At 50.7% G+C, this 26,072-nt stretch overlaps 12 protein-coding genes across 12 annotated transcripts; 7 read left to right on the plus strand and 5 right to left on the minus strand.

The window, feature by feature from the left end:
* Positions 1–446: 446 nt before the first annotated feature.
* On the plus strand, positions 447–1,181 carry N7443_003054 (basic helix-loop-helix domain-containing protein; the record flags this gene model as incomplete). The annotated part of the gene is made up of 1 exon (XM_056883110.1): positions 447–1,181. One exon carries the CDS (start codon positions 447–449, stop codon positions 1,179–1,181), a length of 735 nt encoding a protein of 244 aa, XP_056744951.1.
* Positions 1,182–1,892: 711 nt separating this feature from the next.
* On the minus strand, positions 1,893–3,354 carry N7443_003055 (NADH:flavin oxidoreductase/NADH oxidase family protein; the record flags this gene model as incomplete). Its single annotated transcript, XM_056883111.1, has 4 exons — positions 1,893–1,964; positions 2,036–2,643; positions 2,705–3,224; positions 3,286–3,354. 4 exons carry the CDS (start codon positions 3,352–3,354, stop codon positions 1,893–1,895), a joined length of 1,269 nt encoding a protein of 422 aa, XP_056744952.1.
* A 1,207-nt stretch (positions 3,355–4,561) lies between these two features.
* On the minus strand, positions 4,562–6,695 carry N7443_003056 (uncharacterized protein; the record flags this gene model as incomplete). Its single annotated transcript, XM_056883112.1, has 5 exons — positions 4,562–5,639; positions 5,750–6,098; positions 6,160–6,238; positions 6,304–6,523; positions 6,607–6,695. The coding sequence occupies 5 exons, from the start codon at positions 6,693–6,695 to the stop codon at positions 4,562–4,564; spliced, it is 1,815 nt and encodes a 604-aa protein (XP_056744953.1).
* A 2,038-nt stretch (positions 6,696–8,733) lies between these two features.
* Positions 8,734–10,990, plus strand: N7443_003057 (uncharacterized protein; the record flags this gene model as incomplete). The annotated part of the gene is made up of 2 exons (XM_056883113.1): positions 8,734–9,127; positions 9,186–10,990. 2 exons carry the CDS (start codon positions 8,734–8,736, stop codon positions 10,988–10,990), a joined length of 2,199 nt encoding a protein of 732 aa, XP_056744954.1.
* Positions 10,991–11,503: 513 nt separating this feature from the next.
* On the plus strand, positions 11,504–12,823 carry N7443_003058 (uncharacterized protein; the record flags this gene model as incomplete). Its single annotated transcript, XM_056883114.1, has 2 exons — positions 11,504–11,673; positions 11,725–12,823. 2 exons carry the CDS (start codon positions 11,504–11,506, stop codon positions 12,821–12,823), a joined length of 1,269 nt encoding a protein of 422 aa, XP_056744955.1.
* Positions 12,824–13,123: 300 nt separating this feature from the next.
* N7443_003059 (fungal specific transcription factor domain-containing protein) lies at positions 13,124–14,314 on the minus strand (the record flags this gene model as incomplete). Its single annotated transcript, XM_056883115.1, has 1 exon — positions 13,124–14,314. One exon carries the CDS (start codon positions 14,312–14,314, stop codon positions 13,124–13,126), a length of 1,191 nt encoding a protein of 396 aa, XP_056744956.1.
* An 836-nt stretch (positions 14,315–15,150) lies between these two features.
* N7443_003060 (D-isomer specific 2-hydroxyacid dehydrogenase family protein) lies at positions 15,151–16,167 on the minus strand (the record flags this gene model as incomplete). The annotated part of the gene is made up of 1 exon (XM_056883116.1): positions 15,151–16,167. The coding sequence occupies one exon, from the start codon at positions 16,165–16,167 to the stop codon at positions 15,151–15,153; it is 1,017 nt and encodes a 338-aa protein (XP_056744957.1).
* Positions 16,168–17,437: 1,270 nt separating this feature from the next.
* Positions 17,438–18,343, plus strand: N7443_003061 (N-acyl homoserine lactonase family protein; the record flags this gene model as incomplete). The annotated part of the gene is made up of 1 exon (XM_056883117.1): positions 17,438–18,343. The coding sequence occupies one exon, from the start codon at positions 17,438–17,440 to the stop codon at positions 18,341–18,343; it is 906 nt and encodes a 301-aa protein (XP_056744958.1).
* Positions 18,344–19,132: 789 nt separating this feature from the next.
* On the plus strand, positions 19,133–21,073 carry N7443_003062 (GMC family oxidoreductase; the record flags this gene model as incomplete). The annotated part of the gene is made up of 1 exon (XM_056883118.1): positions 19,133–21,073. One exon carries the CDS (start codon positions 19,133–19,135, stop codon positions 21,071–21,073), a length of 1,941 nt encoding a protein of 646 aa, XP_056744959.1.
* A 1,068-nt stretch (positions 21,074–22,141) lies between these two features.
* N7443_003063 (uncharacterized protein) lies at positions 22,142–23,585 on the plus strand (the record flags this gene model as incomplete). Its single annotated transcript, XM_056883119.1, has 3 exons — positions 22,142–22,210; positions 22,283–23,072; positions 23,131–23,585. 3 exons carry the CDS (start codon positions 22,142–22,144, stop codon positions 23,583–23,585), a joined length of 1,314 nt encoding a protein of 437 aa, XP_056744960.1.
* A 74-nt stretch (positions 23,586–23,659) lies between these two features.
* Positions 23,660–24,202, minus strand: N7443_003064 (DUF302 domain-containing protein; the record flags this gene model as incomplete). Its single annotated transcript, XM_056883120.1, has 1 exon — positions 23,660–24,202. The coding sequence occupies one exon, from the start codon at positions 24,200–24,202 to the stop codon at positions 23,660–23,662; it is 543 nt and encodes a 180-aa protein (XP_056744961.1).
* Positions 24,203–24,632: 430 nt separating this feature from the next.
* On the plus strand, positions 24,633–25,949 carry N7443_003065 (uncharacterized protein; the record flags this gene model as incomplete). Its single annotated transcript, XM_056883121.1, has 1 exon — positions 24,633–25,949. The coding sequence occupies one exon, from the start codon at positions 24,633–24,635 to the stop codon at positions 25,947–25,949; it is 1,317 nt and encodes a 438-aa protein (XP_056744962.1).
* Between the last annotated feature and the right edge of the window lie 123 nt (positions 25,950–26,072).

The raw sequence follows: 26,072 nt of genomic DNA on the forward strand, positions 1-26,072 counted from the left end.
TGGAGGTAAAATAAACTCATAGAAATACGAGAAAACCCCCAGAACCAAAAGCGGAGGTTCATTGTGACCATGCCGCAATAAGTAACCACGCTGCAGTTGGGCATGTGGCCATCCGGGATGCACCCGGGCCCATACCAAAAACCGGGTGCTTTCCGGCATTGACGTATGATGGCAGCCTACTAACTCGCAAACCCTCGCAAGGTGAGATGAATTCAGAGGATCGACATTCTCAACAATGCGTTTTAGGACATTAAGCCCCGGTGTCTCCGGAAGTACTTAATTTTGGTTATCTCTTCTCCCTAGATTATATGTAACCCTTTATGAACGAGACAAGATACCCCAAACGTCAGCTAGACAACTTCCTCCTTTCAAAAGGCAAATGCCCATACATCGCCTGAGAACACAAACAAGACCTGATAAGCTCGTTCCTTAACACACCGATAGCAATGTCAGCCATACACGCGACACATACTCCTGAATTCGACGCCGGGCCTTACCTAGGCCAAGATGTCGCACAGCGACGGGATACACCAAAACATCAACCACTCGATAACGGTCTGCAATGGGGCTCAGACCCTAGCTTCTGTTATCATGGGTTTTCCTGCCCCATTGGCACTTGGACAGAGGAACGCTTAGTCCGAAACCTGATGCGCAACATGGCAACCATGTGCGACAGCGTGAACATTGATTTCAACTACGACCTTGAAATTCCAAATAATACCGAATACCAAAATATTGCAGAGCCGGTCCAGTTGAATGGATTTGATTTCTCCCGCCATCGCCAATACCGAAGCGAAACGCCTGGATCGATATCCTCCGCGAGCACATCCGGTTCTGAGAAGCGGAAATCCATGACCCCACCAAGCTCGAATGAGACTCACGCGTCGCCACCGAGTAAGAAACGGAAATGCGTACAGAAGCCTGGTCAGAAACTTTGTCATTGTCGATCGGAAAAAAAGAGGAGGGAGATCATCTCGCAGGGGTATCAAGACATTTCGAATATTGTCCCTGCGCTTGGGAAGCATAATTACACCCGAAAATATGTCCTTGAGGAGGCGGCGAAGTTCATCAAGTCCTTGACGGAGGGTAATGAACAATTGCGCCGGCAATTAGATGCGATGAAGGATCAAGAGGAAAGGGATATGAAAGATCTCTTCCTGGGGAATAAATTGAAAATGTGATAACTATGCAATGTCCTTGAAATGCCCTATTCAGTCCGGACACGACGGATTCACCCGATTAGAGGCTTCCACAAGAAGACGTATGTCCAGAACTTGGTCAGATAAGAAGGTTTCAGACTTTGTTACATCGTATCCAGGGCCATCTGGTAGTACTAGCGTTAAATCGCGCCGTATGTTGTTCGTAAGTGTCTGAGATGCACTTACTGGCAGTAAATATGGCGCAGGTTAAGTCACTGCAAGGGGCATCATTAGTAACATCGTCAGTCACGCAAGGTAAAATAATAACTAGGAAAGCCAGCAGGATGATACTGCCAAAGATCCAGGTAAAAGGCTAAACAGGGTTTGAGATACGGTAGATTCATAATGGGCGGCCGGTTTATTTTAACAGCCTTGGAATTGGAGATACATTTAATAAAGGTTGTGGAATTGTCTACAGACACCTGGGGGTTCAAGAAAGTACATAAAGTTGGTCATGCCTATTTTTGCATCATACTGCGATTGCACCTGGATTTGATTGCTGGGTTTTAAATAGCGTACACGGATGCGGCAACGACTTCTGATAGTTCCTTGCTGTCCAGGAAAAAGGACGACGAACCAATGATTTATCAGATCGTAGGTATCATGCGCATCACATACAAATAAAAGCATATTATATTCTAAGCAAAGCATATCAAACAGCATACCCAAACCCACAGACTTTCATCCCAATTATCAAGCTTCAAGAGCCGGTGCAATAGTAGCCAACCCCTTCGCCATCCGAGTAATCTGGCCCGCGTAATAAGTCTGTCACCAAGGTTAGCAAAATTCTCAAACTCCGCCAAAAATAGCTTCAAGGCAGAAGAACAAAGACTCACGCTCTCAGCTCCCGCCCCAATCAAATTCCTCGGCAACCACCCCAAAAACCAAGGAGTAGGAACCTTCTCCAACAAAAGCACCGCCTCCTCATCCTTGACCCCCTCATCCAACAACCTGCCTGCAAACCCTGGCTCGACCGCACTCGGCCTCCCGATACCTACAAGATCACAAGCCCCATCCTTGACCGCCGCCTCAGCCCCAGCCCGACTCCTAAACCCACCCGTCAGCATCAACACGAGATCCGGATGCCTCTTCCTGACTTCGTGAGCGAATTCGAGGAAGAAGGCTTCTCTTGCTGCTGTACGTTCGGATTTAGGGGCCTGGGATTGGGATACGGGATATCCCATCATTCGGGGGTCCTCGTAGGTCCCGCCTGAGATTTCCATGAAATCGATCCCGGCTTCGACGAGGAGGGAGATTTGCATCATTGTGTCTTCGAAGGTTGATGAGGAGTGGTCTGCTGAGTTTAGTTTGATACCGATTGCGAAGTTCTTAGGGACGACTGCGCGGGTTTGACGCAGGATTTCAAGGATGAATTTCGCGCGTTTGGTGGGTGTGCCGCCGTAATCGTCTGTTCGAAGATTGGTTTTTGGGTTTAGGAATTGGTCTGTTTATAATGTTAGAGAATCAGATGGAAACTGCGATTGGAATGGGAATGGTCGAAGTACCCATCAGATATCCATGAGCACCGTGCAACTCAACGCCCGAGAACCCAGCATCAGCCATCAACCGTGCCGTATCAACGAACGAGCGAATCGCCTTCTCGATATCATTCGTGCTCATCTCGCGCGGCTGAGCCCACGCCAAGCATGCAATAACGCGCTCAATGATACTATTGCCGATATTAATTGGCACAGCGCTAGGAGCAATAGTCTGTCCGAAGATCCCGCGTCGACCGGCAGGGCGGAAAGACTGGCGTCCCGGATGGCAGATTTGGACAATTGCAGGCGTTCCATGTTTCTGGCATGCGTCGGCGTATTTCTTCCACTCTGCGACAAGGGCAGAGTCAGCTGGACCCTTGTATTCGCCGTGGAGGGCTGGGTCGTAGGGGCTGCCTAGGTGGGTTACGTCGACTTGGACGTTGCCGGTTAGGATGCTGCCCCAGCCGCCACGGGACCATTGGTCATATGCGGAATTAAGAGGTTCGTTAGGCGTGTTGGTTGTAGCCATTTGTTCGGCCATTGCGGCCTGGTTGTTTGTCAGTGCTTGTCGCGCAGTTGGGGTTGGATTTTATGGATGGGATGCTGACCTTGGAGAGGCGGTTTGGGAAGACCAAGCCGCATGGGAGCTTGACCGGGTCTGCTAGAACTGAATGCATGCTGTATGTTGGGTCTTTGGACAAGCAGATGTATGTATAGTCTAGGCCTGGGAATGCGATATAGACTGAAGCTGCAGATCGGACAGGGGTCGGTCAGCCATACACGCCAAAGGGATAAAAGTGGCGTACAAACCGAAATTTTATGTACAAATCTCGATCAGAAAGAGAAACAACTGCATAGAGTAGTGAACACAGGCCAACTGAAGAAATTGACGAAAGATATGAAAATAAGAAATCTTACGATTACGACGAAAATAGCCTCGGTTCTTAGTCATCGTTATGCGGAGAGATTCACTGCGCCGTGTTCTTCGCTGTCGATCTACGCTGGGATCCGGTGGGCCTCTGAGCGATCTAAGGTCAATCCAGAATGCAATGCGAATGCTTTCTGCAGTTGTAAGTGGGGCATTGTACCAAGGTGTTCCGTGTTGGGAGTCGGCGTTTTTAGTTCCTCCGACGGCATGTGATCCGAGCTTGGAAGGTTGGCCGGTGCTTTGTAGGCGCTTTGTAATTGAGAAAGAGAGTTTTATTAGACTCATAATCAACTGATTTGTTCCCATATGGCAATATGTCAGAGTTTCCAGTGGCCACTAGAGAAGTAGATAGGTACAGAAGTGAATATGCTGTTAGATAGAGACTTGTGGAGGAGTCGGTGCAAAGGAAGGTTCTTAGCTACCTACATAGCCAGGTAGACATCATGGAAGTATACATAATCAGTCTTTTCTCGGCCGAACCACAGGCCGGGGGAGGAAACAGAATTTTTCGGTCGAAGTGTAGCTGGCCCTTACACTAGTCGCAAGTAGCTAGGTTCAACGCGAGGTCAACTGCGGCATATTCTATCCAGAAGCTGGACATAAAATAACAAGATAGACATTAAGTAACAGTGTCTACGGCAAGTGGACGTACGTTTAGATAGAAAGTGGAGTGAAGTTAAGTAGATGGTCCAATTTTATTCGATTCAACGATCGACATCCGATCCCAAATGCAAAGGCATCAAGCCAAAGTGCAACAATGAAGGGTATTCCAAAGAAAACCAAAAAAAAGAAAAAAAAAACCATATCCAATCCGAAATGACGCTCGAAACCAAACATAAGCAAAAGATATATACTAATCAAAGTTCACGGAATGATCCTGGGTCCATTAGAACAAGAAGAAAAAAGAAAAAGGCGCCGGTAATGAACACATGAAACCGCAGCTGGACGGAAAAGTCTTACAGCTTGTACGGGGTTCCGTTGACCTCCTCGGTAGGGGAACCGGATGAGAAGGGGGTGAGGTTGCCCAGACTGGAGAGGAGGTGGCCGACTTCGCGCTCGAGGGAGCGGACCTCAGTGTGGGGATCGTACATGCGGACCTTGATGTAGTTGTCGAGGTCCTTGTCGGACATGTTGCGGAGGGCGACCTCGCGATCGACCTTGTCCTCTTGGGCGGCGCGCATGACATTGCGGGCGACGACGACACTGACTTCACGAATGCGGGTGATGTCAGGGTAGAGGAGGCCGCGCTCGATCTCCTCGGCGGTAAGGGCCTTGGAGAGAGCTTCGCCGGAGGCGTAGATCATGTTGTCGGTGACACGGACGGCCTTGGAGAGGATGCTGCCCAAGCCGATACCGGGGAACACGTACATGTTGTTACCCTGTCCTGGGTAGTGGGTGTTGGTCTGGCCCTGGGAGTTGGTGAAAGACATGGTGGGGAAGGGGGAGCCCGAGGCGAAGAGGCAGCGGCCATCGGTGGCCTTGACGGCGGTCTCGAAGTCACATTCGGACTTGGAGGAGGGGTTGGACAGGGGGAAGATGATGGGGGTGGTGTTCCAGTCAGCCATCTTGCGGAGGATCTCGGGGGTGAAGACACCGCCCATGGTGGAGAGACCCATGAGGATGGTAGGCTGAACGTGGTCAACAACCTCCTCTAGGGTCTTGAACTGCTGGCCGTTGTTGTTCTGGCGAGCAAAGTAGACCTTGTGGTCGGCGAGCTTGTCACCACGGTCAGCGGTAACGAGACCCTTGGTGTCGACGAGGTAGAAGCAGTTGCGGGCATCCTCCTCGGACATGCCCTCGCGGACGAAGAAGTCGACAATCTGCTTGGCGACACCGACACCGGCGGAGCCAGCACCGAAGAAAACGGCACGCTGGTCCTTGCAGGCGAGACCGGAACGCTTGACAGCGTTGATGACACCGCCAAGGATGACAGCGCCAGTACCCTGGATGTCGTCATTGAAGCAGGTGTAGTTGTTCTGGTAACGCTCCAGAGCGGGGAAAGGATTCTTGAAGTCCTCGAACTGAATGACAATACTAAATTAAACTTCCCGTTAGCATGCTTCGGACCTTGCAGATCCCCCTCAACCCGGGGTCGTTCCGGGATGACACGAGGATACGAGGAGACGAGAATGGGAAAAACTTACCCAGGCCAGCGCTCGGTCAGAGCCGACATCAACTCGTCCAAGAATTCACGCTCCTCCTCGGGGCTGATCTTGTCACGGCGGGAACCCATGTACAGCGGGTCTTCCCGGAGGGTCTTGTTGCTAGTACCCAGATCAAGGGTCAAAGGCAGGGTGGCCTCGGGACGGATACCGGCACAAGCCGTGTACAGAGCGAGCTTGCCAATGGGGATACCCATGCCGTTGATGCCCAAGTCACCCAGTCCGAGGATGCGGGAGCCATCGGTGATACATGTGATCTCGACATTCGGCTGGGGCCAATTGGCGATGACGGCCGCCAGATTTCCGCGATCTTCCCAACTCAGGTACATACCTAAATCGGAGTTAGCGCGCCGGTTCATCTTCGTGCGGAACTTGAGTCATAAAGTACGTACCTTCGGGCTGCTGATAGATCTCGGACCAACGCTGGCAGGCCTCGCCCACGACGGGGGTGTAGATCAGAGGCGTCAGCTCCTGCAGGGATTCGTTAGCTCATGCTAATTCCTGGGTCTGGCCAATCATGGCCTCGGATTGCATACCCTCAAGTGGTCGGTGACCAGACGGTAGAAGAGGTGAACATTGTTCTTGCGGAGAGTGCTGAGGTACTGGAACTTGTCGATATCGGTGTTCTTCAGGCCAAGCTGAGACAGGCAACGGGTCTTTTGTGTTTCATAGCTCTCGGAGCGAGGAGGCGTGAGGCCGTAGGTGCGCAGGTACTTGCGGATATAGGAAGGGTTGGCGGTGTCATAGTTGGCATCTCTAGAAGAGTGTCATGTTAGTGAACTGTTTCGATGTGTCCCTGAGGAGGTCTCGAGGCAATGCGAGAGACCATGCAGGCTCACGCGACGGCGACATACGAAGGAGTGGTGGAGTGGTTCATGAAGGGAGTCGCGTGAACCGGACGACTTTGTTGAGGAGAAAACCGAGCCATTGTGTCAGACGAAGAGCGTAGCTTGTTCGTCGGGGCAGAAGATGAATGATAGAAATGAGAGAGACGGGGCGTGAGAACAGTGATTTTATGTACTGGCCGCAGGCTAGGCTTCCCCCTGGGGCAATCGAGCGCACATCATCCCAGACATTCCGAGTGAAAATTAACCGGACCCGGACAAGGACGGTCAAGGCTCAGTAAAAACGAGGACATGATTTGGAGTCGGGAAGAGTCGGGGATGCAGGAAGGGATGAGGGTCAGGAAGGGGACCCAGGATGTGGATATTTCGGTGCTGGCAGCGAACCGTTGCTCGTGAATCGACGGTGGAATCTGGATCCCTCACAAAGCTTCTTTTCTTTTTTGGGAAACGACCCAAGTAAGGAGGGGGGTTGGAATCGCCGTGTGGAGTCGGAAAGCGCCGAGTGACTCCAATCTTGGTTGCGGAGTTTGCATCTTTAGGGCTGGTCGGGGGGCCCTAGACTGTCTAGACTGTCTAGACTGTCGAGACTGCGTAGACTGCGTAGATCGACGATGGTACATTGATCCTGCACACTCTCTACACGGTACATTCCATCCTATCTCACCGAGATCAGCCCCGGGAGCCGAGCTACACTGTACAGCAGGGCACTTGGTCGGACTCCTAGCTGCAAGTCAGAGTTCTACACGGTAGAATCTCGAACTACGAAAATGTACTCGCGTGGGCGTCCGCTCATCTGGCACCTCACTGGTTCAGGAGGCCGGGGGGAAGCTAAGTATGGGTCTGCCCAGCCATCGACCTCCACTTCAACGAGCTTCCAGAGCCGCAGATACTGCCGAAGTGGAGCCTGTCGCCGAGATGGAACTTTCAGCCTAAACTCCGAGCTTACAAAAGGAACCCTTGGCCTTCTAGAAAAAAAAGACACAAGAGCCCCCCTGCCCGCACGGAGCCCAGCGGGAGGCGGCAAGCGGAGCCTGCCGCCGATGGCGACTTGCGTGATAGGAAAACACAGCGCCGGACGGAGACGACGGAATGGGAAATGGGACTTTGGGCTGTTTCGTGTTGGCCGCGTTATCAATACCGTCCGGCTTCCTGAATGGCTTCCGTCGCCGACGGGGACGTCCCGGCACTTATATTTCCTGCCCATTCAGCCCCCAGCACGGCCTGCGTGGGTTTTGATTTTGATTTTGATTTCTTTTTCATTTCTCTCGGTCTTTCAACTGTGGATTCTCGTTCCCGACCGAGAAAATCGGAATCCAGGGGCAGTTGATTGGATCTTTGGTCCTAGTCTCCCTGCAGCAGAACTGCAGAAGTGGTGAGACCGTTGGGATTGAAAGGCTTAGCGCTGAGAAATACGCGTGGTTTCAGTCATGCTTGGCATGCCAATGCTCCGACGTTCGACACTCAACAATACTCGGGGTTTCCTCTTTTTCCCTCATGTCCGATCTATCATTGCGCAGTCCATTCCCTATGATCTTCAGGTTGAACCAAACGCAAGGACTAAAAATACACAGGCCAACCTTGGAAATTACATAAAATTGACTGAATTAGGATAAACAGAAAAAGAAAAGAAAAGAAAAGAGAAGAGAAGAAATACAATACAATAATTGAATTAATTTCTGAACCTAATCACTTCGCTATGTCTACCGAAAGCAAGTAAAAGTCTAATTGGTGCAGCCTGGTTACGTGAAGAGCTTCCCCAGATCCGCCGATCGCTGAGGGATTTCCATCCCGGCTACGGAGTATGCATACCTAGCTCCTAGCTGTCCTCCCTATGCTGTTATAATTGCCCTCAATTCCAATTCCCTCATCGAAAACGCCCTTTAAATGGGCTCTGGCCGAGGGCTATTATAATAGCAACCACGTCGTTACACTTGTGCCAAGGTGTCGTCATCGCCACAAAAACAGGGTTGCCGTTTCCCCTCCTTGTAGCTGTAAGCTCGTAGCATAGCTCCTGCCATCAACATCCCATCAACATCCCACCAACATCCCCTTTCCATCCCTTTGCCATCCCAAGCACACCTACACGCATGCCCAAGCCCATATCAAGGGCCACCATCAAACATGCCCTCCGAAACTGAGCCCCTTCTCCCGCGCTACGAGGACGACACCTCGCGCCAGCGCCGCCTTCACCAGAAGCTCCACTCCTACCAGATGCTACGCGCTCTCTCCGAGGGATACATGCCAACAACAGAACAAACAATCGCAAACCTACGCACCCTACTTGCCTCTGACGTCCTCAATCTTCGAAACCAGGAGATCGGCTCCCATGGCCGTCAACTCGTTCGCGACGCACGGCTGTGGTTGACCACCTTTATCGAGCTGCTACTTGAGAAGAACAATGATGACCAGCTACAGGAGTTCCTGTGGCATGTCGTGCGATCACGCGTGGAGATTGATGGGGATAAAGTATCGCAGCAGGCTGCACGTGTGAAGGCGCGTGCGGATACTAGAGCTGGTGGGTCTTCCGTTGACGGAGGGGCTTAACTGGGTCTTGGCTAATACGGAGATTACAGCATATGACAGTTTTCGGACCGTGGGGAGTTTGCTGTTGACGAATGCTGATTTCAGGCTCTTTGTCGATGATGTCGCTACTGTTGGGAAGCAGATCTTTGCGGATACGGCCGAGTCGCTTTCTGAGACGTCGAAGCTGGTTGCGGAGCAGGTCAGACCTTCGAAGAATGAGGAGGAGGCTCTGATGGGGGCCGGAGCCGATGAGGGCCGTGAGGTCTCGAGAGAGGAAGTCGTGGAAGAAGTAACCACGGTTGCAGGGGTTGCGGGGGAGGGGATTGCTCATACTGGGGAGGAAGCGCTGAAGAGTGCTAAGGAGCATTTCACTGGTCGGGAGAGGGATACGCTTCTGTTTCGACTTAAGAAGACTGTTCAGCAATTGAGGCAGAGGACTGATTATTCCGATTCTGTGTCGACGCTTGCGCAGATGGTTCAGCGATATGCTATGTTCTATGCCAATGCCGCCGAGGACACGGCTTCGACAGCCGGGGAAAATGTCGAGGCTAATGCTGATCTGAAGCAAGCGGTGGACCAGTTCTGGGATTTACTGCGCATGTTCGGCAGTGCGAAGGAATGGGAGGAGCTCCAGAAGAAATTCCAGAATGTTATGCGCCATGCCAACAAAGATCCCGAGTTTGAGCAGATGATGGGAGAAGTCGGCACATCTCTGCAGGATATGCTCACCGATCCCGAGTTCTTCGATTCCGCCCCCGAGAAGCTCGATGAACTGCAGAAGCAATCGGAGAAAGTGGGCTCAGAGACCGGGCTCCGCGACGACATTGTGGAGTTCCTGGCACAGACCAAGCGTACATTGCGCGCGCTACCTGAGGATGCTGCTATTTCCAAGTTGGTCAATGCTACCAAGAAGCTATACGATGATGCATGGGGCGCATACAACGACAAGAGCACCGATCTCCCAGCCGACTTGGTTAATGTCTTCCTTCCTGTCGTTCTGCGCATGATCCAGTATGTGCCTATTCCCCGTCTGGAAGTCGCAGCTCCCGAGATGGATCTTCTTCTGGAAAATTTGATCCTGGAACCGGGTCATACTGTCAATTTCTCTTCATTCCTTCCGTACCGCATGCACCTTACCACTCGCAACGACATCGACATAGTCAAGAAACACTCTAAACAGACCCAGACGGACATCAAGACCGTCTTCAGGGTGACAGTCCAAGGTCTGAACATCAGTGCCCAAGACTTCGGATACTGGTTGAAGACCCACACTCTTTTCTGGCACATGAAGGATGAAGGCATCGCCAGCTTCTATCTTGACCGCCGAGGTATCGACATCAGCCTGGAGGTAGAGGTCGGTCGCGGCAACCTGGAACAAATCTTTACACTCCGCAACGTCCGAGTGCGCATCCACAAGCTCGACTACAAGGTCTCACAGAGCAAGTGGAGGTTCCTCCTCTGGCTCACCAAGCCATTCCTGAAACATCTCGTCCGCCGAGTCCTTGAAAAGAAAATCGCCGAAGAGATAGTGGGTGCCGCCCACGCCTTGAACCGGGAGCTGATATTTGCCCGCGAGCGTCTGCGTGCGACTCGCATCGCCAATCCGGAGGACCTGGGGACGTTTGTGCGCGCCGTACTCGCACGATTGAAGCCCGCCGACACGGACGTGGAAGCTCGGATCGCTATTGAGCCTCCAAAGTCTGGAGTCTTCAAGGGTATTTATGCGCCCGGTAGCATTGTCAAGACCTGGCATGACGAGGCGACCCGAGCTCAGGAGGCGATTGAGGATGGAGATGAAACCCACGGTCTGGGACATACCTGGCATAATGCCATTTTTGATGTTGCTGGAGCGTGATGAGGGAATATTCGTTCTTATTCTTGAAACCCTGCGTTAATGATTTACGATTGATATCAACCGCTCATGAGGACACGATGGCGCACCTATGTAACAAACAGCGCTGTACTGAAATATTGAACTTCCTATCACTTTAACCAACTTCGATTATTTCAGATGTTTCATTTCTTTCAGATCTCGTCCTCTCATCCGTATGTACTCTTTAAAATAAACCTGGGCGGGCCATGTATGTATAACATATGTATACCACCCACGTGACTTCGATAAGGATTAGCTGGCCATTTCTCGCGGCGACATCCAACCTTACACAAAACCCCCATCACCCCATTGCGCGATTAAACAAACAATCCGGGTTCCCCGATCGCCAACCCTCATGACTACCACCTAATCGACACCCACGCCAACCCCACCACCCGCAGCTCCAGCTTCTCGAAGCTCAAGCACTCACGAGCGGGAAACACATCTCCCCGACGCCAATTCCCAACACACGCGACCTGCTCGCCCACACACAAGATGTACATAAACCGCCTATTACTCGCGCTTGCTGTAGTACTGTTCTCAGTACTCGTGCTCGCAGCAGAAGATTACTACAAAGTGCTTGGTCTGGACAAGTCGGCTTCCGAGAAAGATATCAAGCGCGCGTACCGCACGCTCAGCAAGAAGTACCATCCAGACAAGAACCCGTGAGTCTCTTTCAACACCTACACCCACACAATTTACTCAAACCATTGCAGCAACGACGAATCAGCCCGTGAGAAATTCGTCGAACTCGCAGACGCATACGACGTCCTCTCCACCACCTCCCTTCGCAAAATCTACGACCAATACGGGCATTCCGGCGTCGAACAACATCGTAAAGGTGAACAAGCTGGCGGCCGCGGTGATCCCTTCGATCTATTCTCACGCTTCTTCGGCGGCGGCGGACACTTCGGACACTCGTCCGGTGCGCGGCGTGGGCCGGACATGGAAGTGAAAGCGCAATTACCGCTTCGGGATTTCTACATGGGTCGCGAGATCTCATTCCTCGTTGAGAAGCAGCAGATATGTGATTCGTGCGAGGGGTCCGGATCTCGGGATCACAAGGTTGAGACGTGTGATCGGTGTAATGGACGGGGAGTGGTGATTCAGAAACATATGCTTGCGCCGGGCATGTTCCAGCAGGTTCAGATGGCTTGTGATAAGTGCGGAGGACAGGGGAAGCAGATTAAGAATCCGTGTCCTGTTTGTAAGGGCGCGAGGGTTGTTAGGAAGGGTGTTGAGACGACTGCTGAGATTGAGCCGGGCATGGAACGGGGACACAGACTGGTGTTTGAGAATGATGCCGATGAGAGCCCGGACTGGGTTGCTGGTGATTTGATTGTGATTCTAGATGAGAAAGAGCCTGAGTTGGGGGTTGAGATGGAGGAGAGGACGGATGGGACTTTCTTCAGGAGGAAGGGGAAGGATCTTTACTTCAAGGAGACGCTATCTTTGAGAGAGGCGTGGATGGGTGGGTGGAGCAGGAATGTGACGCATCTTGATGGCCATATTGTTAGGCTTGGGAGGAAGAGGGGGGATGTTGTGCAGCCCTTGGCTGTTGAGACGGTGAAGGGAGAGGGTATGCCGTATTACTCTGTTGGTGGGTTGCATGATCATGATCACCAGGAGGGTGATGATGAGCCGGGCAATCTTTATGTTGAGTATGTGGTTGTTTTGCCTGATGAGATGGAGAGTGGCATGGAGAAGGAGTTCTTTGCATTGTGGGAGAAGTGGCGCAAGAAGACTGGTGTCGATCTGGCTACTGATTCCGGTCGACCGATGCCTCCGCCGGCGGAGATGAAGGATGAGCTGTGATGTATTGTATATTTTACCAATATTCCGATGGTTGGAACCGATCGAGAGGTCGGGCTAGATAGACTTGCTTCGCTTCGACAACTTAGACTCTTTCTCTCAAGTGTTCTTCCAAGGTCCTCACTGTGTAGAAAATTACTGCTTCGAGCTAGACATTGCGCAGCTCTCATCGACTAAGCAACCCTGTGGTTGAGTTTGAATCTCTCATGCCTTGGATCCTCTATTGCTTTTTGTCCTCCAAGAGGACCATGTCTATTTTGGCTAGGTACATAATTTGCTCGAATGAGACCCAGACTAGATCTACTACACGCTCATGGCACTGTCAAATAAAAACGAAGACCACTCGATAGACCAATCCACAGCATTATTATCCATGGCGAAAGAATCGAGTTGCTGCTGGTCTAGACTTCCCACCGCGCTGAGAAAATCCAACATCGGAGAGAAGTTGACAGGAAAATGGAACAAAAAGAGCACACGCTGTTCCTTATCATCTAAGACTGGTGCAGGGAGTGAATGCCACAATATATCTGCAGATGAAGAAAATTCCCCCTCGCCGGGGTTTCTGAGTGTTTCCAGCCGGGTTCGAATCATAACAGCGGATGTGTGCTTCTCCCCTAGCTTGTCCAGCACCTGCTGGCTGATTTTCAGTTCGTGGGCTCGCTCCGGGTTCAACGTATCGCTATCAGTGAATGCTCGTGGGATAGCTGCAACCAAGTTCACCCAAGAGTGTATTGGGAGGAGATATGTGACTTCTTCGTGAAGGAGAATTTCTTCGTAGAGTCGGGAGATGCAGGATGAAGCTGCCATTGACGCGTATTTGAACAATGATGGATTGTCGCGCCGACTAAGGAAGCTGGCTAATATGGTGGTTGCCAGATAGATGACGTGCAGTTCAATAACTTGGCGATTATATGGTTGCCTCGTGTTCGCAGATATATCGAAAAGCTGCAGGTCCGAAGGCAAGCGTTGTCTCCATAGACCAAGCTTATCCAATGTTGAATCAACTTCTCCCTGTGAACAGCTATCGTCTTGGCCATGCTCCAGGATCACTCTGAGCAATTTGCAGAGGGAGGTAAGCTCGCAGAAGACCCGGGCGCCAGTGTCTTGGTGATCGAAATCACTCGGGACCGGTAAGCTCACACGAGTCTGCTTCAAGGGGAACACCCCAGGGCGTCCGGAGCAGGCCATTTGTAATGTATCGTTGTTGAAGAGATACCACCATATCCTTCTAATCCTTCCAGGATGGTGTAGTGTGGCATATGTTTCCTGCTCATGCAATCGCAACTGGACAGCCAGCCGAATGGCCATACCTATCCATTGCCAACAATTATCCAGAACAAAGTCTTCGGGGGAGTAAGCGAGCCAGATACCCAAGATACAGAGGCTTGTGAGCATATGAAATGGAGCAGGGTCATGCCGCAGGAAAATCAACGTCTTAATGCGTCCGTAGATCGCGGATGGAGACCATTCGGCAGGCTCGGTCGACTGCCGCATGATGCTCCCAGCGAAGCATATGCATTGTTGTAGCAAGATAGAAGAATCTATTTCCGATTGCCCCCGATCGATGACTGGTACCAATGAGAAAAGCTCCTTGAAGTAGAAATCGCTCAATGCTTGTTTCATCGTGGGCGTGGGAAGATTGGTCGCTTGGCTGATTTGCAATATCATGTCGGCCCCAAAAACCAGATTTGGTAGATTTGTATTAGAGCCATTGTTTGCCCCGGTGCATTGGAAAGTGCGGTCGTGTAGGACATAAGGTGAAGGTGTTGCTTGCTGTGGTGTCGTCGGGACTAGCTGTTCCCGCGAGGTTTCAGAATGCGGTGTTGCCAGGGAAGTGCGAAGTGCTTTCTGCTTTCGGGGACCAATATGTGCACTAAGAGGGTCAATTTTGGAGCGGGTTTAATTGATACATGATGCGTACAGGCATTGGTAGCCTTCCCGTTGACAGCGGCTGCAAGGGCTACTTGGCAGGCGACTGTCAAGATCGCATCGGACCTTTGGATTCAGAGTTAAAGTCACAATTTGTCGTTCGCATAGAAAGATCTAACCTTAGAGCTATGACATCGAATACAAACCGTACGCGCTCGACGTCGCGCATCTGCATCGGGAGCCCTCGGCATCGGGACGGCAAAGACTTGTAGAAGAGAAAATCAGGGCGGCAAAGATGAAGACTTTGCCGAGTGCCGGCGGAGTTTGCCGAGAGCTTTTGTCTACCAAGCCCAATATCTAATATTAAGCCCATTAAGCCCTGCCTACTGTACCTAATCATCATTTTATTCAATTCTTGGAAAATATTGGATAGTCTGCCATTTATGACTCCGCTAGGGGAATCATTGAACTTGATTGATAGGTCGACCAAGACACCATGCCTCGACAGTGGCCTTTCCAGTAGCCTCCAGGTTATGCAACGTTCTTTCAGCATACCAAGCGAGGTGAGGCGTCAAAACCAAGTTCAACTCCGCTGCTTCAGGGCTCAATAAAGGGGAGTCTCCTCTTCCACAAGGTTCTATGGCGTACACATCGGTGGCCGCTCCTGTAATGGTACGGCATTGAAGAGCTTCAAGCAAAGCCTGCTCATCGACAATCCCGCCTCTTGCAACATTAATCAACAAAGCATGAGGAGACATCTTCTGGAATTCTGCAGTCGAGATCAAGTTGATTGTTTCCGGGCTTCGTGGCAAGCACAAAAACAAAACTGTCGATTGCTTCAAGGCATCCTCAAAGGCAATCCGGTCTCCTCGAGGAGCCACCCCCTTTCGCTCGGCTATATTTACCTTCATGCCAAGACCCTTAGACAAGGCTTCAATGCGCTTTCCTAGCATTCCGTATCCAATGATACCGACAGTTTCATCACTACACAACAACGGGCCCAGTCCATCTGATCTAGACAATCTCGGCCGTAACGACCCGTTCATTTTCCACTCGGTATTAAGATCCGGGCTTTCAGGCACAGCAACGGTTGCATTATGCAAGGTGACAAGCTTTCGTCGCGTAGCGAAATAAAGTCCAATGGCGTGCTCACTAACACTGTCCACATTAGAACCTGGACAGTTGCACACGGGGATTCCTCGGGCCTTGGCTGCTGCTAGATCGACACAATCCGTGCCGGTTGCCATGATCACGATCAGACGGAGCTTTGGAGTGGCTTCAACGTCTAGAACCTCCGAAGTCAGACGAATTGTCGTGGTGATGACGATTGTGGCATCTTTGATTCGCTCGATAAGCTCGGATGGCTCGGTCCAGCGGTGGACAGCCTTGGTGTATGCCCCAGGTATGTCGAACTCTGGTATTTGGTAATGAAGGGCCTCGATGGCGACGACATGGTGGCGTTCTTTTTCGTGCGACATAATGAAATCGTTGGGAAAGAGGAGCGATGGGTGGGTCTGGAAAGCTGCAGATAAACGGCAAGACTTGGTTTATTAAGCAAGACCGCGCCCTTCACTTGACGAGCGATCTTGGGCGAGTCTAACCGCAGGCTGTGGGGCAATGGAGATCTCTTTGATATCCGAAATCAGCCGAGATCCGCCGATATGGAATCTGGGGGATCTATGAAGCTAAAATCGGTCCGGGTTGACAGTTAGTTATGTTCGGAATTGGATCGAGGCTTCGGCTCCCCCCGCGCGTGCCGATAGAACGAGGCCGGCGGTAGCCGATTCCATTATTTTGATACTGACTGGGAAACCATAACTTAAATGGAGCCTAGGTTCAACCGTAAATCAATATTTTCGCAATTTTTGAAGTGCCCTAACTAATTTGTACAAATCACTCTCATGTCTGACGAAAAGGCACCATATGGTAAAAATACCTTCAATTCCTACAAGATGATTTGTACACGATCAGTTCCCTGGTACCCTTGATGTATTTTCGACAAAGAGGTAATTTCCTCCATGCAAGATGGGCTATAATGAGGTTCAATTTCGACCAGATTCAAAGGAATACATGTCGCCATCGTAATTCTCTCCGATTCATGTACTACCAAAATCTCGGTACTGTTATGGAAGGTGAGAAAGGGACCTGGCATCTCCCAGTGCGCATGATTGCCATTGATCTGGGAGATCCTGCTTGTGGTGGCGGAGGATGCTCTTGGCTTATCTTGAATTTTCGAATAATCAGGAGGGCCGAACCCATTGTTCCTTTATCGGCCAGGGCTCTAAATATGGGAAGAGATAGTCACATTATTGTAGATGTACCGGTAGATGAAGAAAGGACGGGCGGGGTTTGGCTATCAAACTTGCTGGGCCAGCGACATTTGTTGCGGAAGGAGGCATATTAGCGGATGAACGGTTGGATAGCAGCCGTATTTGCCGAACTTTAAAGACGACCTTTATCTAGAGACCAAGTTTGGCAATGCTGTAATGTAAGGTTTTTGTGGTTGAAGTTTGTAGGTATCTACGACAAATTATCTCCATTGAGCGTTAGCGCCGTTCGGCAAATACGGCTGTCATTCACATCTCTTCGGCTAAGTACAAGTTCGGCTGACCATGACTTTGTTATCGGCGGACTAATTTATCCCTTGAACCCATTCGGGTTAGCCACTTTAAATACTTCGACGAGATTCTCATTGTGAATGTTCATCATCCTGAATACCTCCAACTTTGAAAGCACCAGAGAAGCATAATGGCGTCAGGACCAAGGAATGAGGATGTACAGCTGACGTTCCTTACGACAGGGACGGTCCGCATCAGACCATCAATGCTCTCCCAGCCCGCAGGCAACTTTGCACTCCTTCGCCGTCTAAGATGCCTCTGTGATAGAGGATGGACAGATTCTCTCCCCGTGGGGGTGTTTCTCATCCGTCACCCAGAAGGCCTATTTCTATTCGACACAGGCCAGTCCCCCAGCTGCAACAATTCTGGCTATTTCCCGCGTCTTGGCCTCTTGAACGGTCTTCTCTCTCAATTCACCATTGAGCACCAAGATGGTATTGTCGAGCAACTTCGCAAAATGGATATCAAGCCTACCGATCTGAAAGGCGTTGTTCTGAGCCATCTTCACAATGACCATGCGGGCGGCCTCGAAGGCCTGATTACAGAGGCTCCAGATCTGCCGATCTATATCAGTCGCGAGCACTGGAAAGCATTCGGCGAGCATCCGACTTTTGCAAGCATTGAGGGAGCAACTCCCAACCATTGGCCAGAAGGCTTCACACCGAAGATTGTAGACCTCCAAGACAAGCCGCTTGGGCCCTGGAAACAGTCATATCCACTGACAGAAGATGGGAAGATCTGGATCGTGGACACATCTGGTCATGTTCCAGGGCATATCAGTTTGGTAGTATATAGTGACGAGTGCACATATAATAACTGCGTCACTTACTTTTTGCCTGGTGACGCGACCTATGGATTAGCTCTTCTGGATAAGGAGGAGCCAGATGGTGTCAACGATGATCCCATGCGTGCTCTACAGACCTTGAAAATGATCAGACAGTTTGCTAGAGAGACGGAAGTGGTCGTCTTGCCCAGCCATGATCCTGATACCCCGCGGCTATTGGCTGAGCGTGTACCATATCGACCATCAGATTGATGGGAATTTTATCCATCGGGTCAAGCAGAAATGCACTAGCAAGGTCCCTCGTGGGGAGCTTTGAATCTGCCTAACCCACTCACTGGCAGGTGCCTCAGGCCTCAGGCGCCTCCGCGCCCCCGCGCCCTTTCTATGTATAGTAATCACTAGATTGCTTCTCCTCTCCTATATCTCTGAATTCCAACGTTTTTGGCGCATTCATAAATCTTACATCGCTAGAAAAGGGCCTATTTTAACTTGATAACTAAAAGGAAAAGGACCGTCACGAAGGTCAGCCGACCGACAATTCTTTGACACAGAAACCCGACAGATCACTCACGCCTATCCACACATGCATGAATAATCCATGCACATAGAATGCGCCACTTGCTTCTATTGAATTCGGAGTCCGATGCATGTGCGAAAACGCCACAAGATTCGGCGTTTTCGATAGTGCTCAATTGACACTCTCCTGCTTGAAAAGGGGCGATCGTCAGCGCTATGGACTTCACAGCGTGGTTCCCGGTTGGTGCCTCGGGGTCTTGGCAGGGTCCACGGTTCGAACTATTAGCCCAAGACAGCTCGATCACCAGTCTCATTTCGCTTGCAAGTGCTTGGGGCCTTTCACACTAGAACATGCTTTCCTTCAAGTCGCTTTTTACCCCAGTTGCCCCACGAGGCTGTCGGAAAGGAGATGTCTCCACACCTGGCGATCTTGGATAAAAGTATTCGAATGCTTCGGGGAAATTGAACCCTTGCTCTTTCAGAAACTTCTAGATCACGAGATCACGTTGTTCCACGGCACTAGTGATGTTTTTTTCACGGCTGTTGAGCCTGGCTGCCATTTTGGCAAATCTAGGAGCTGCCGTGGAACTCACTGGTTATGAATATGTCGTTGTGGGATCAGGAGCTGGCGGAGGACCGCTGGCTGCCCGTCTCGCTCTTGCTGGCTACAAGACCCTATTAATTGAAGCTGGAGATGACCAAGGACTTAACGCTAATTATACTGTACCTGCATATTCCGCCAAGGCATCTGAAGATGAGGGTCTCGCCTGGAACTTTTTCGTCCACCACTACGCAGATGAACAGCGTCAGGCTCTGGACTACAAGACAACTTATACCACCCCCGATGGTGAAGAATACACTGGACTCAACCCGCCAGAAGGCTCAATAATGAAAGGCACTCTGTACCCTCGTACGGGAACCCTTGGCGGCTGCACTGCTCACAACGCTTTGATTACTGTCTATCCGCACGAGTCCGACTTTGAATATATCTCAACCCTCACCGGCGATGGATCCTGGTCACCGGAGAACATGCGCAAGTACTTTGAGCGCTTGGAGAATAACAATTACCTTTTGCCTCTTATCCCGGGTCACGGTTATGACGGTTGGCTGAGCGACGAAGAAGCTCCTCTTGACCTTGTCCTAGAAGACCCTCAGCTGTTGAGTATGGTCCTCGGTGGTGCCTTTGCCTTGGGCAACCAGACTAACGCCGTGTTCAATCTCGCAACTGTCCTGGCTGCTGACGCCAATCGGGATTCCAAGTCCCGCGATACCAATCCAGGGTACTACCAGATTCCTATCGCTACCGATGGCAACAAGCGCAACGGACCACGCGAGTTCCTTGTCAAGGTACGAGATGCGAAGAATGCGGATGGATCAAAGAAGTATCCCCTCGATATTCGCACCAACTGCCACGCGACCAAGGTTACTTTCGATGACTCCACCACGCCACGTGCTACCGGCGTGGAATTCCTCGACGGCAGGTACCTTTACCGCGCAAGTCCTCGCTCCAGCACTGCTGGCAAAGGCAGTCCCGGTAGTGTCATAGCCTCACGTGAGGTGGTTATCGCTGGAGGTGTATACAACTCGCCACAGCTGCTGAAGCTGAGTGGAATTGGTCCTGCCGATGAACTCCAAAAGTTTGGAATTGATGTTGTAAAAGACTTGCCTGGTGTGGGCACCAACCTGCAAGATCACTACGAAACTGCGGTACAAGGCCATCTGCCTCGGAATTTCAGTGCTCTCGACGGGTGTAATTTCGGTTTCGGGGGTGAGACAGATCCGTGCCTGACCCGATGGGAGAATCCCGGCCTGGGTAACCGTGGTGTTTACTCTTCCCCAGGCTTCGTCAGCACTATTTTCTACAAAAGTTCCGTTACGGCAGATGATAGCTACGATGCGTTCATCTTCGGCGGACCTATCAATTTCCGAGGCTACTTCCCCGGCTACAGCATCAACATCACCGAGCGCCATGACTGGTACTCCTGGGCTATTCTGAAGGCACACCCGCGCAACACTGCAGGCTCTGTGAAGCTCCTCTCTGCTGACCCACTCGATATGCCCCAGATTGTCTTCAACTACTTCGACACCGGTAGCGGTGACTATTCAAAGGACCTTGAGGCAATCACGGAGGCAATTCATCTTGCCCGTGACGCATTTTCTCGCCAGCTTGTCGAAGTCAAGGAAGTTCTTCCTGGAAAGGACATCACCTCAACCGAAGATATCCATGACTATATCATGAACACGGCTTGGGGTCACCATGCTTCATGCACTTGTCCTATTGGCCCCGATGAGGATCCAATGGCGGTTCTTGACTCAAAGTTTCGAGTCCGTGGCGTGAATGGCCTTCGTGTTGTGGATGCTTCGGTGTACCCGCGTATCCCCGGGACTTTCACCGCCCTGTCAACCTACATGGTGGCGGAGAAGGCGGCAGAGGATATGGTGAATGATGCGAAAGCGAGCAACTAGAATAACTTCCTTGCTGACTCAGCCTCCGATTGGTGGTTGAGTACTCGTACAGGATAAAAAAACGTGGATTTGTGATGAGACACGATTGCTCTTGCAGAACCAGGCTTGATTCAAGGGATGTAAATACCGGAGATTTAGCAATTACTTGACTAATTCCAACAATGGAAGTACCGTGGCAGGACAAAATTGTGTAAAGTCCCCAAATGTAGGCCAAGAACTCGCAGTGGCGCTAATGTAAGTTATTGGTTCTCCAGAGGAATAGTCCTTTTCTAAGGTTACACCACATTTGAGGGCTGCATTGGGCTTTCAGACCTCGACTGACTTCTTTTCTCGACTATAAACCACAAGAGAAAGCATTTGACTCGAACAAAAAGAGCTTTATCAAGTAAACGGGAATCTTCAACTCTAAAGATCAATGAATACATTGTTCAAACGTGGTCCTCGGCAGAATATCTCCTCGATAAACAAAACTTTGCATGCGACCAATAACTTTTCATAGATGCAGGATCGTCGCCTACGTGCCTAAGTGGGTACCGAAATACCATTTTCAGATTAAGAAAGTATGTATACTACGTGTTCGCGGGCAGCTCTCAGCCCTTATCGCAGGATTTCTGATCTCAGCACTAGAAACCTGTAATTCCCCCCAGACCCACAAAGCTGACCACTCACATCTGGTGCAAAGCTTGCCATTTTTGTATGGAAGCATAAAGTGATATCGCCTCGACGTAATAGGCTTGCTCGAATAAAATGTGGACTGGCTGATGGGACCAAGACCGTTCTCGGTTCTAGTTTCCATCACACAACCCACGCACAACGCTGGGGATAAGAATAGAAACAGTCAGACTCGGTCTTCTCGGTTGCTTGGTGTGCAGTACACTGCATCAATGGGGCATGCACGGAGGGACCACACGATACTTGTCGCGCTGGAGAGGTATACGATGGTATATGATAATTTACCCGATACTTTTGTCCGCTGTGGTACCCCGCACGAGGGATAAATTTTTCGACAAGGCATCTGCATTTTTCTTGTATGTTCAGTAAGAGAACTAAATTTTCGATTTGATCAACATGGAGAAAGAAAGGACTGGCTTTTTAACTCAGCAGGAATGCCATCCTACTGATTTGGTTGACGGAGGAGTAAGTATTCGAAGCCTATTATGATGAAAAAATTACGATGCTTGAATTGGCTAACGAACACACTTTGTATAGCATCTGAATAAAGAAGTTAGCGTCCAAGAGCTTCGTAATGCCATCCCCGACTATTGCTTTCAGCCAAGCCTCTTCTGGTCCTTCTTCTATCTCGCCCGAGACCTGACTTACTCCGCTATCTTACTCGGTAGTCTTTACTATTTGCTTCATACTGAGTTCGTGAGTCAGTCGACTATTGCGTACTATGCGGTGGTCAACGCGTATGGCTTCACCCAGGGAGTTGTGTGGACGGGGTTGTGGGTTATTGCCCACGACTGTGGTCATAGTGGTTTCTCAACTTCCGGTCTTCTGAATGACTCTATTGGCTTCACTCTGCACTCGGCCTTGCTTGCACCATACTTCTCTTGGAAGTCAACGCATCGTCGTCACCATATTTATGCCAACCACATTGATAAAGATCTCAACTATGTCCCACCCCGACGGGGTGACTATGCTGAGAAGATCGGTCACGCTGCGGAGATGCTCGAGGAAGTCGGCCAGGATGCCCCTCTTGTCCTGTTCCTTCGTATCATCCTACAGCAGACCATCGGATGGAACTGGTATATCTTATCCAATATCACATGCCCTTCCACAGCTGTGATCAAACAGGGTATGTCTGCCTGGAGACACAGCCATTTCGACCCGTGGGGTGCGATGTTCCGCGAGTCGGAGAAGATAGCCATTGTGTTGTCTGACATCGGATGCTTGACGACAATCGCTGGGCTGTATCACCTGTACCACGTGTTTGGCTCCTTCGAGACCTTGTTCTGGGTTTATATTGTCCCCTGGACATGGGTGAATCACTGGATCGGTAAGTTTCACAAGTTCCTGGCTAGACCTTGCGACTAACAATGCATGCAACACCGTAGTAATGATCACCTATCTTCACCATACACACCCGTCAGTGCCAAAGTACACTGCAGACTCATGGACCTTCCTTCGTGGTGCCACGGCCACCATCGACCGCGACTTTGGTATCATAGGCACGCACTTCATGCACCACATTTCCTCCGACCATGTCACGCACCACCTCTTCTCTCGAATTCCTCATTACTATAGTCGAACTGCAAGCAAAGCGATCATTCCCCTCCTCGGAAAACATTACCACGGTCGTGGCAAATTTCGCTACGAGGACCTCCAGATTGCATTCCGTGATTGCCAATGGGTCGAAGAAGATGCGACCAAAGACAAGACATTAGGGCTACGTAAAGAAGGTGAGATCCCTAACCGTGACGACGAAGCACTATGGTACCGCGGTGGCATCAGCCCAGCACCTGAGTTTAAGATGCGAGGATCGGCCCTCGTGCACAAGAAGACCGCATGAAGCAATGCATGTATGCAGAACATTGAAAGACCAATTATAAACCCAGACCGAGAATTCAACATTGATCGCCTAGCCTAAGAATTTGTAATCGCTTCAATCAGTTTAAACACCTTAGCCTCCAGCGCCCGCGCGGCCACATGTAGCGCCTCGTTCTCAGCCGCACCGGCGTGTCCGGCGACTAGACCATCTGGCAGCAAAATTACCATCTTTGCCGAGCCGTCATTTTGCTCGAAGAAACCACAGTCCAAGGGAACATGCATAGCTGCCTCGATGCTCTCACGAATCATCGTGATCGCGAACAGAGGGTTTCCAAAGATGAAGCGGTGAGCTCCATGTCCAACGCCAGCTGCCTCAGGCGCTGTGGTAAACGGAGGGAAATGACTGATCCAATGCCCGTGATTGAATTCGTTGAATAGTACGAAGCCTGTTGTTGTTGCGGTGTCGCGAACTACTGCCTCGATTTGGTCGGGGCTAGTTGCATTGCGCAGGTCACCCAGCTTGATAGGTGGCACCAGGGAACGAAAACGCTCGACAGCTTGTGCGTACGGCGTCACGATGTCGATAGCTAGTCGACGGACTGAGATAGTCTCTACTGTGGCGTTGGGTGGCAGTGACATTGTTGAAGAAACCAGACGGGGAGAGCGAAGGAGGTTCGGCGACCCGACGGGTGGATGATGGAAGCGGGGCAGCAATGCAGCGCCTCGGGCATCACCATCGGTCACATGACACCTAGAAGTGTCAAATTGGGGCCAGCTGTCCAATATAGCTATAACATTGTTGTCAAATTCGGGATCACCATGTTCCGTCCAATCGGCCAAGTGTATGTGTACATATATGTTTTGTAGTTTGGATGATGTGGACCCGTTCTTCATCGCCTGTATTATCCGTTTCATGGCTAAACACTAACCCTATTCCGACCATGTGAAGCTGACATGCAGCTGGGGGCGAAAAGCCGCGGAAGACAGTTATTAGAGTCACACAAAGTCCGCCTTGCAGAATGGGGGTTGTTTTTCCTTTTCTTTTAATCGCTTATAGGCCACAGCTGTGATGTCCGCTTCATTCAGTGTACCTCCTCTCGAGGCCGACTTTCCTTTCGACATCATTTCTCACCTCATCCCCGTCTCTCCATTTCGCGAATACCCGCATGCCATATCGGACGAAAAAAAAGGTGTCCACTTATCGGTCAAACAATACATTCCTCGAAATGAACCATTTAGATACGAAGACACGGTCCCGATTACCATCCTCGCATCAGGAGGCGTAGGATTCATTAAAGAGCTCTACGAGCCTCTTTTTGCAGAATTACTATGCAAAGCACGCCAGAATGGAACCATCATCCAATCAATCTGGATCGCAGATATGTACAACATCGGCGAAAGCGCTGTGGCAAATCGACACAACCTAGGTTGCGACCCCGCCTGGACCGACCACTCACGCGATTTAATGGACGTGATATACCACTTCCGCGACAAAATGACGCGACCGATAATCGGACTCGGCCACTCCTTTGGCTGTAATCAGCTTTTCAGCTTGTCAAACTGGCATCCCAATCTCTTCCACTCTCTCGCGTTCATCGAGCCGGGTATTGATCCTTTATATGGAATGGGAACGACAATCGGTTGGGCGAACGCGATTCTGAAATTCAAAGATGCGTATTCGACGAGACAAGAAGCGGAAACTCAATTGTTCAGGTTGCATAACGCCAAAGCTTGGGAGAGGAGCGTCAGTGAGCGGTTCAGAGAATATGGTGTTTATGGAAGAGAGGGAGAGAAAGGCGAAGAGTGGGCTATTACAACGCCCAGAAATCAACTGGTTGCTTTGATAGGTCGGATGAACCCGACAGGCGTTGGTCGCGGGCCTGGTGGTATGGCTGATGTGACTCTGGCCGATCGAGAATCCGTCCCTGATGCTGACCCGGAGGGACATCAATTGGGTCATTTCTACCGACCTGAACTGAAGAAAGCTTGGGATATGTTGCCGAATATGCGACCATGGGCACTTTATATTGGGGGAAACAATTCGCCTGCCTTTGGGCCTGTGAAGGTTCGGGAGGAGAGGCTCCGTCTGACTGGGATCGGTGTTGGAGGAAACGGAGGAGTGAAACTCGGCGCCGTGAAGCAGGTTGTGATTGAAGACGGGGAGCATACTATGACTTTTGATCGCAATCTGTACAAAGTGGCAGGTCATGTGGCGGATTTCCTTGCTACCGAGTCTAAGCGTTGGGCAGAAGGGCCCAAAATGCGGCAGGATAAGTGGCTGCAGAAGAGCTTGGAGGAGAGACAGAGCGTTGGACAAGATTTTGTCGACGGTTTGGCAGAGGAGAAGAAGAGGATGAGACTGGCTCAGAGACAGGGCAAATTGTAGAGAGCCAGCTGTATGTAATTGACATCTTGCACATACTATATTTCTAGACTTCGATAAATCAGCACTTGATCCTGGCTGCCTAGTCCAGTATCAAATTATATGTTTACAGCTATCTGTAAGTTA

The sequence above is a fragment of the Penicillium atrosanguineum genome, assembly GCF_028827265.1.
Source record: "Penicillium atrosanguineum strain IBT 20685 chromosome Unknown utg000002l_segment0_segment0, whole genome shotgun sequence".
In the NCBI taxonomy this organism is placed as follows: domain Eukaryota; kingdom Fungi; phylum Ascomycota; class Eurotiomycetes; order Eurotiales; family Aspergillaceae; genus Penicillium; species Penicillium atrosanguineum.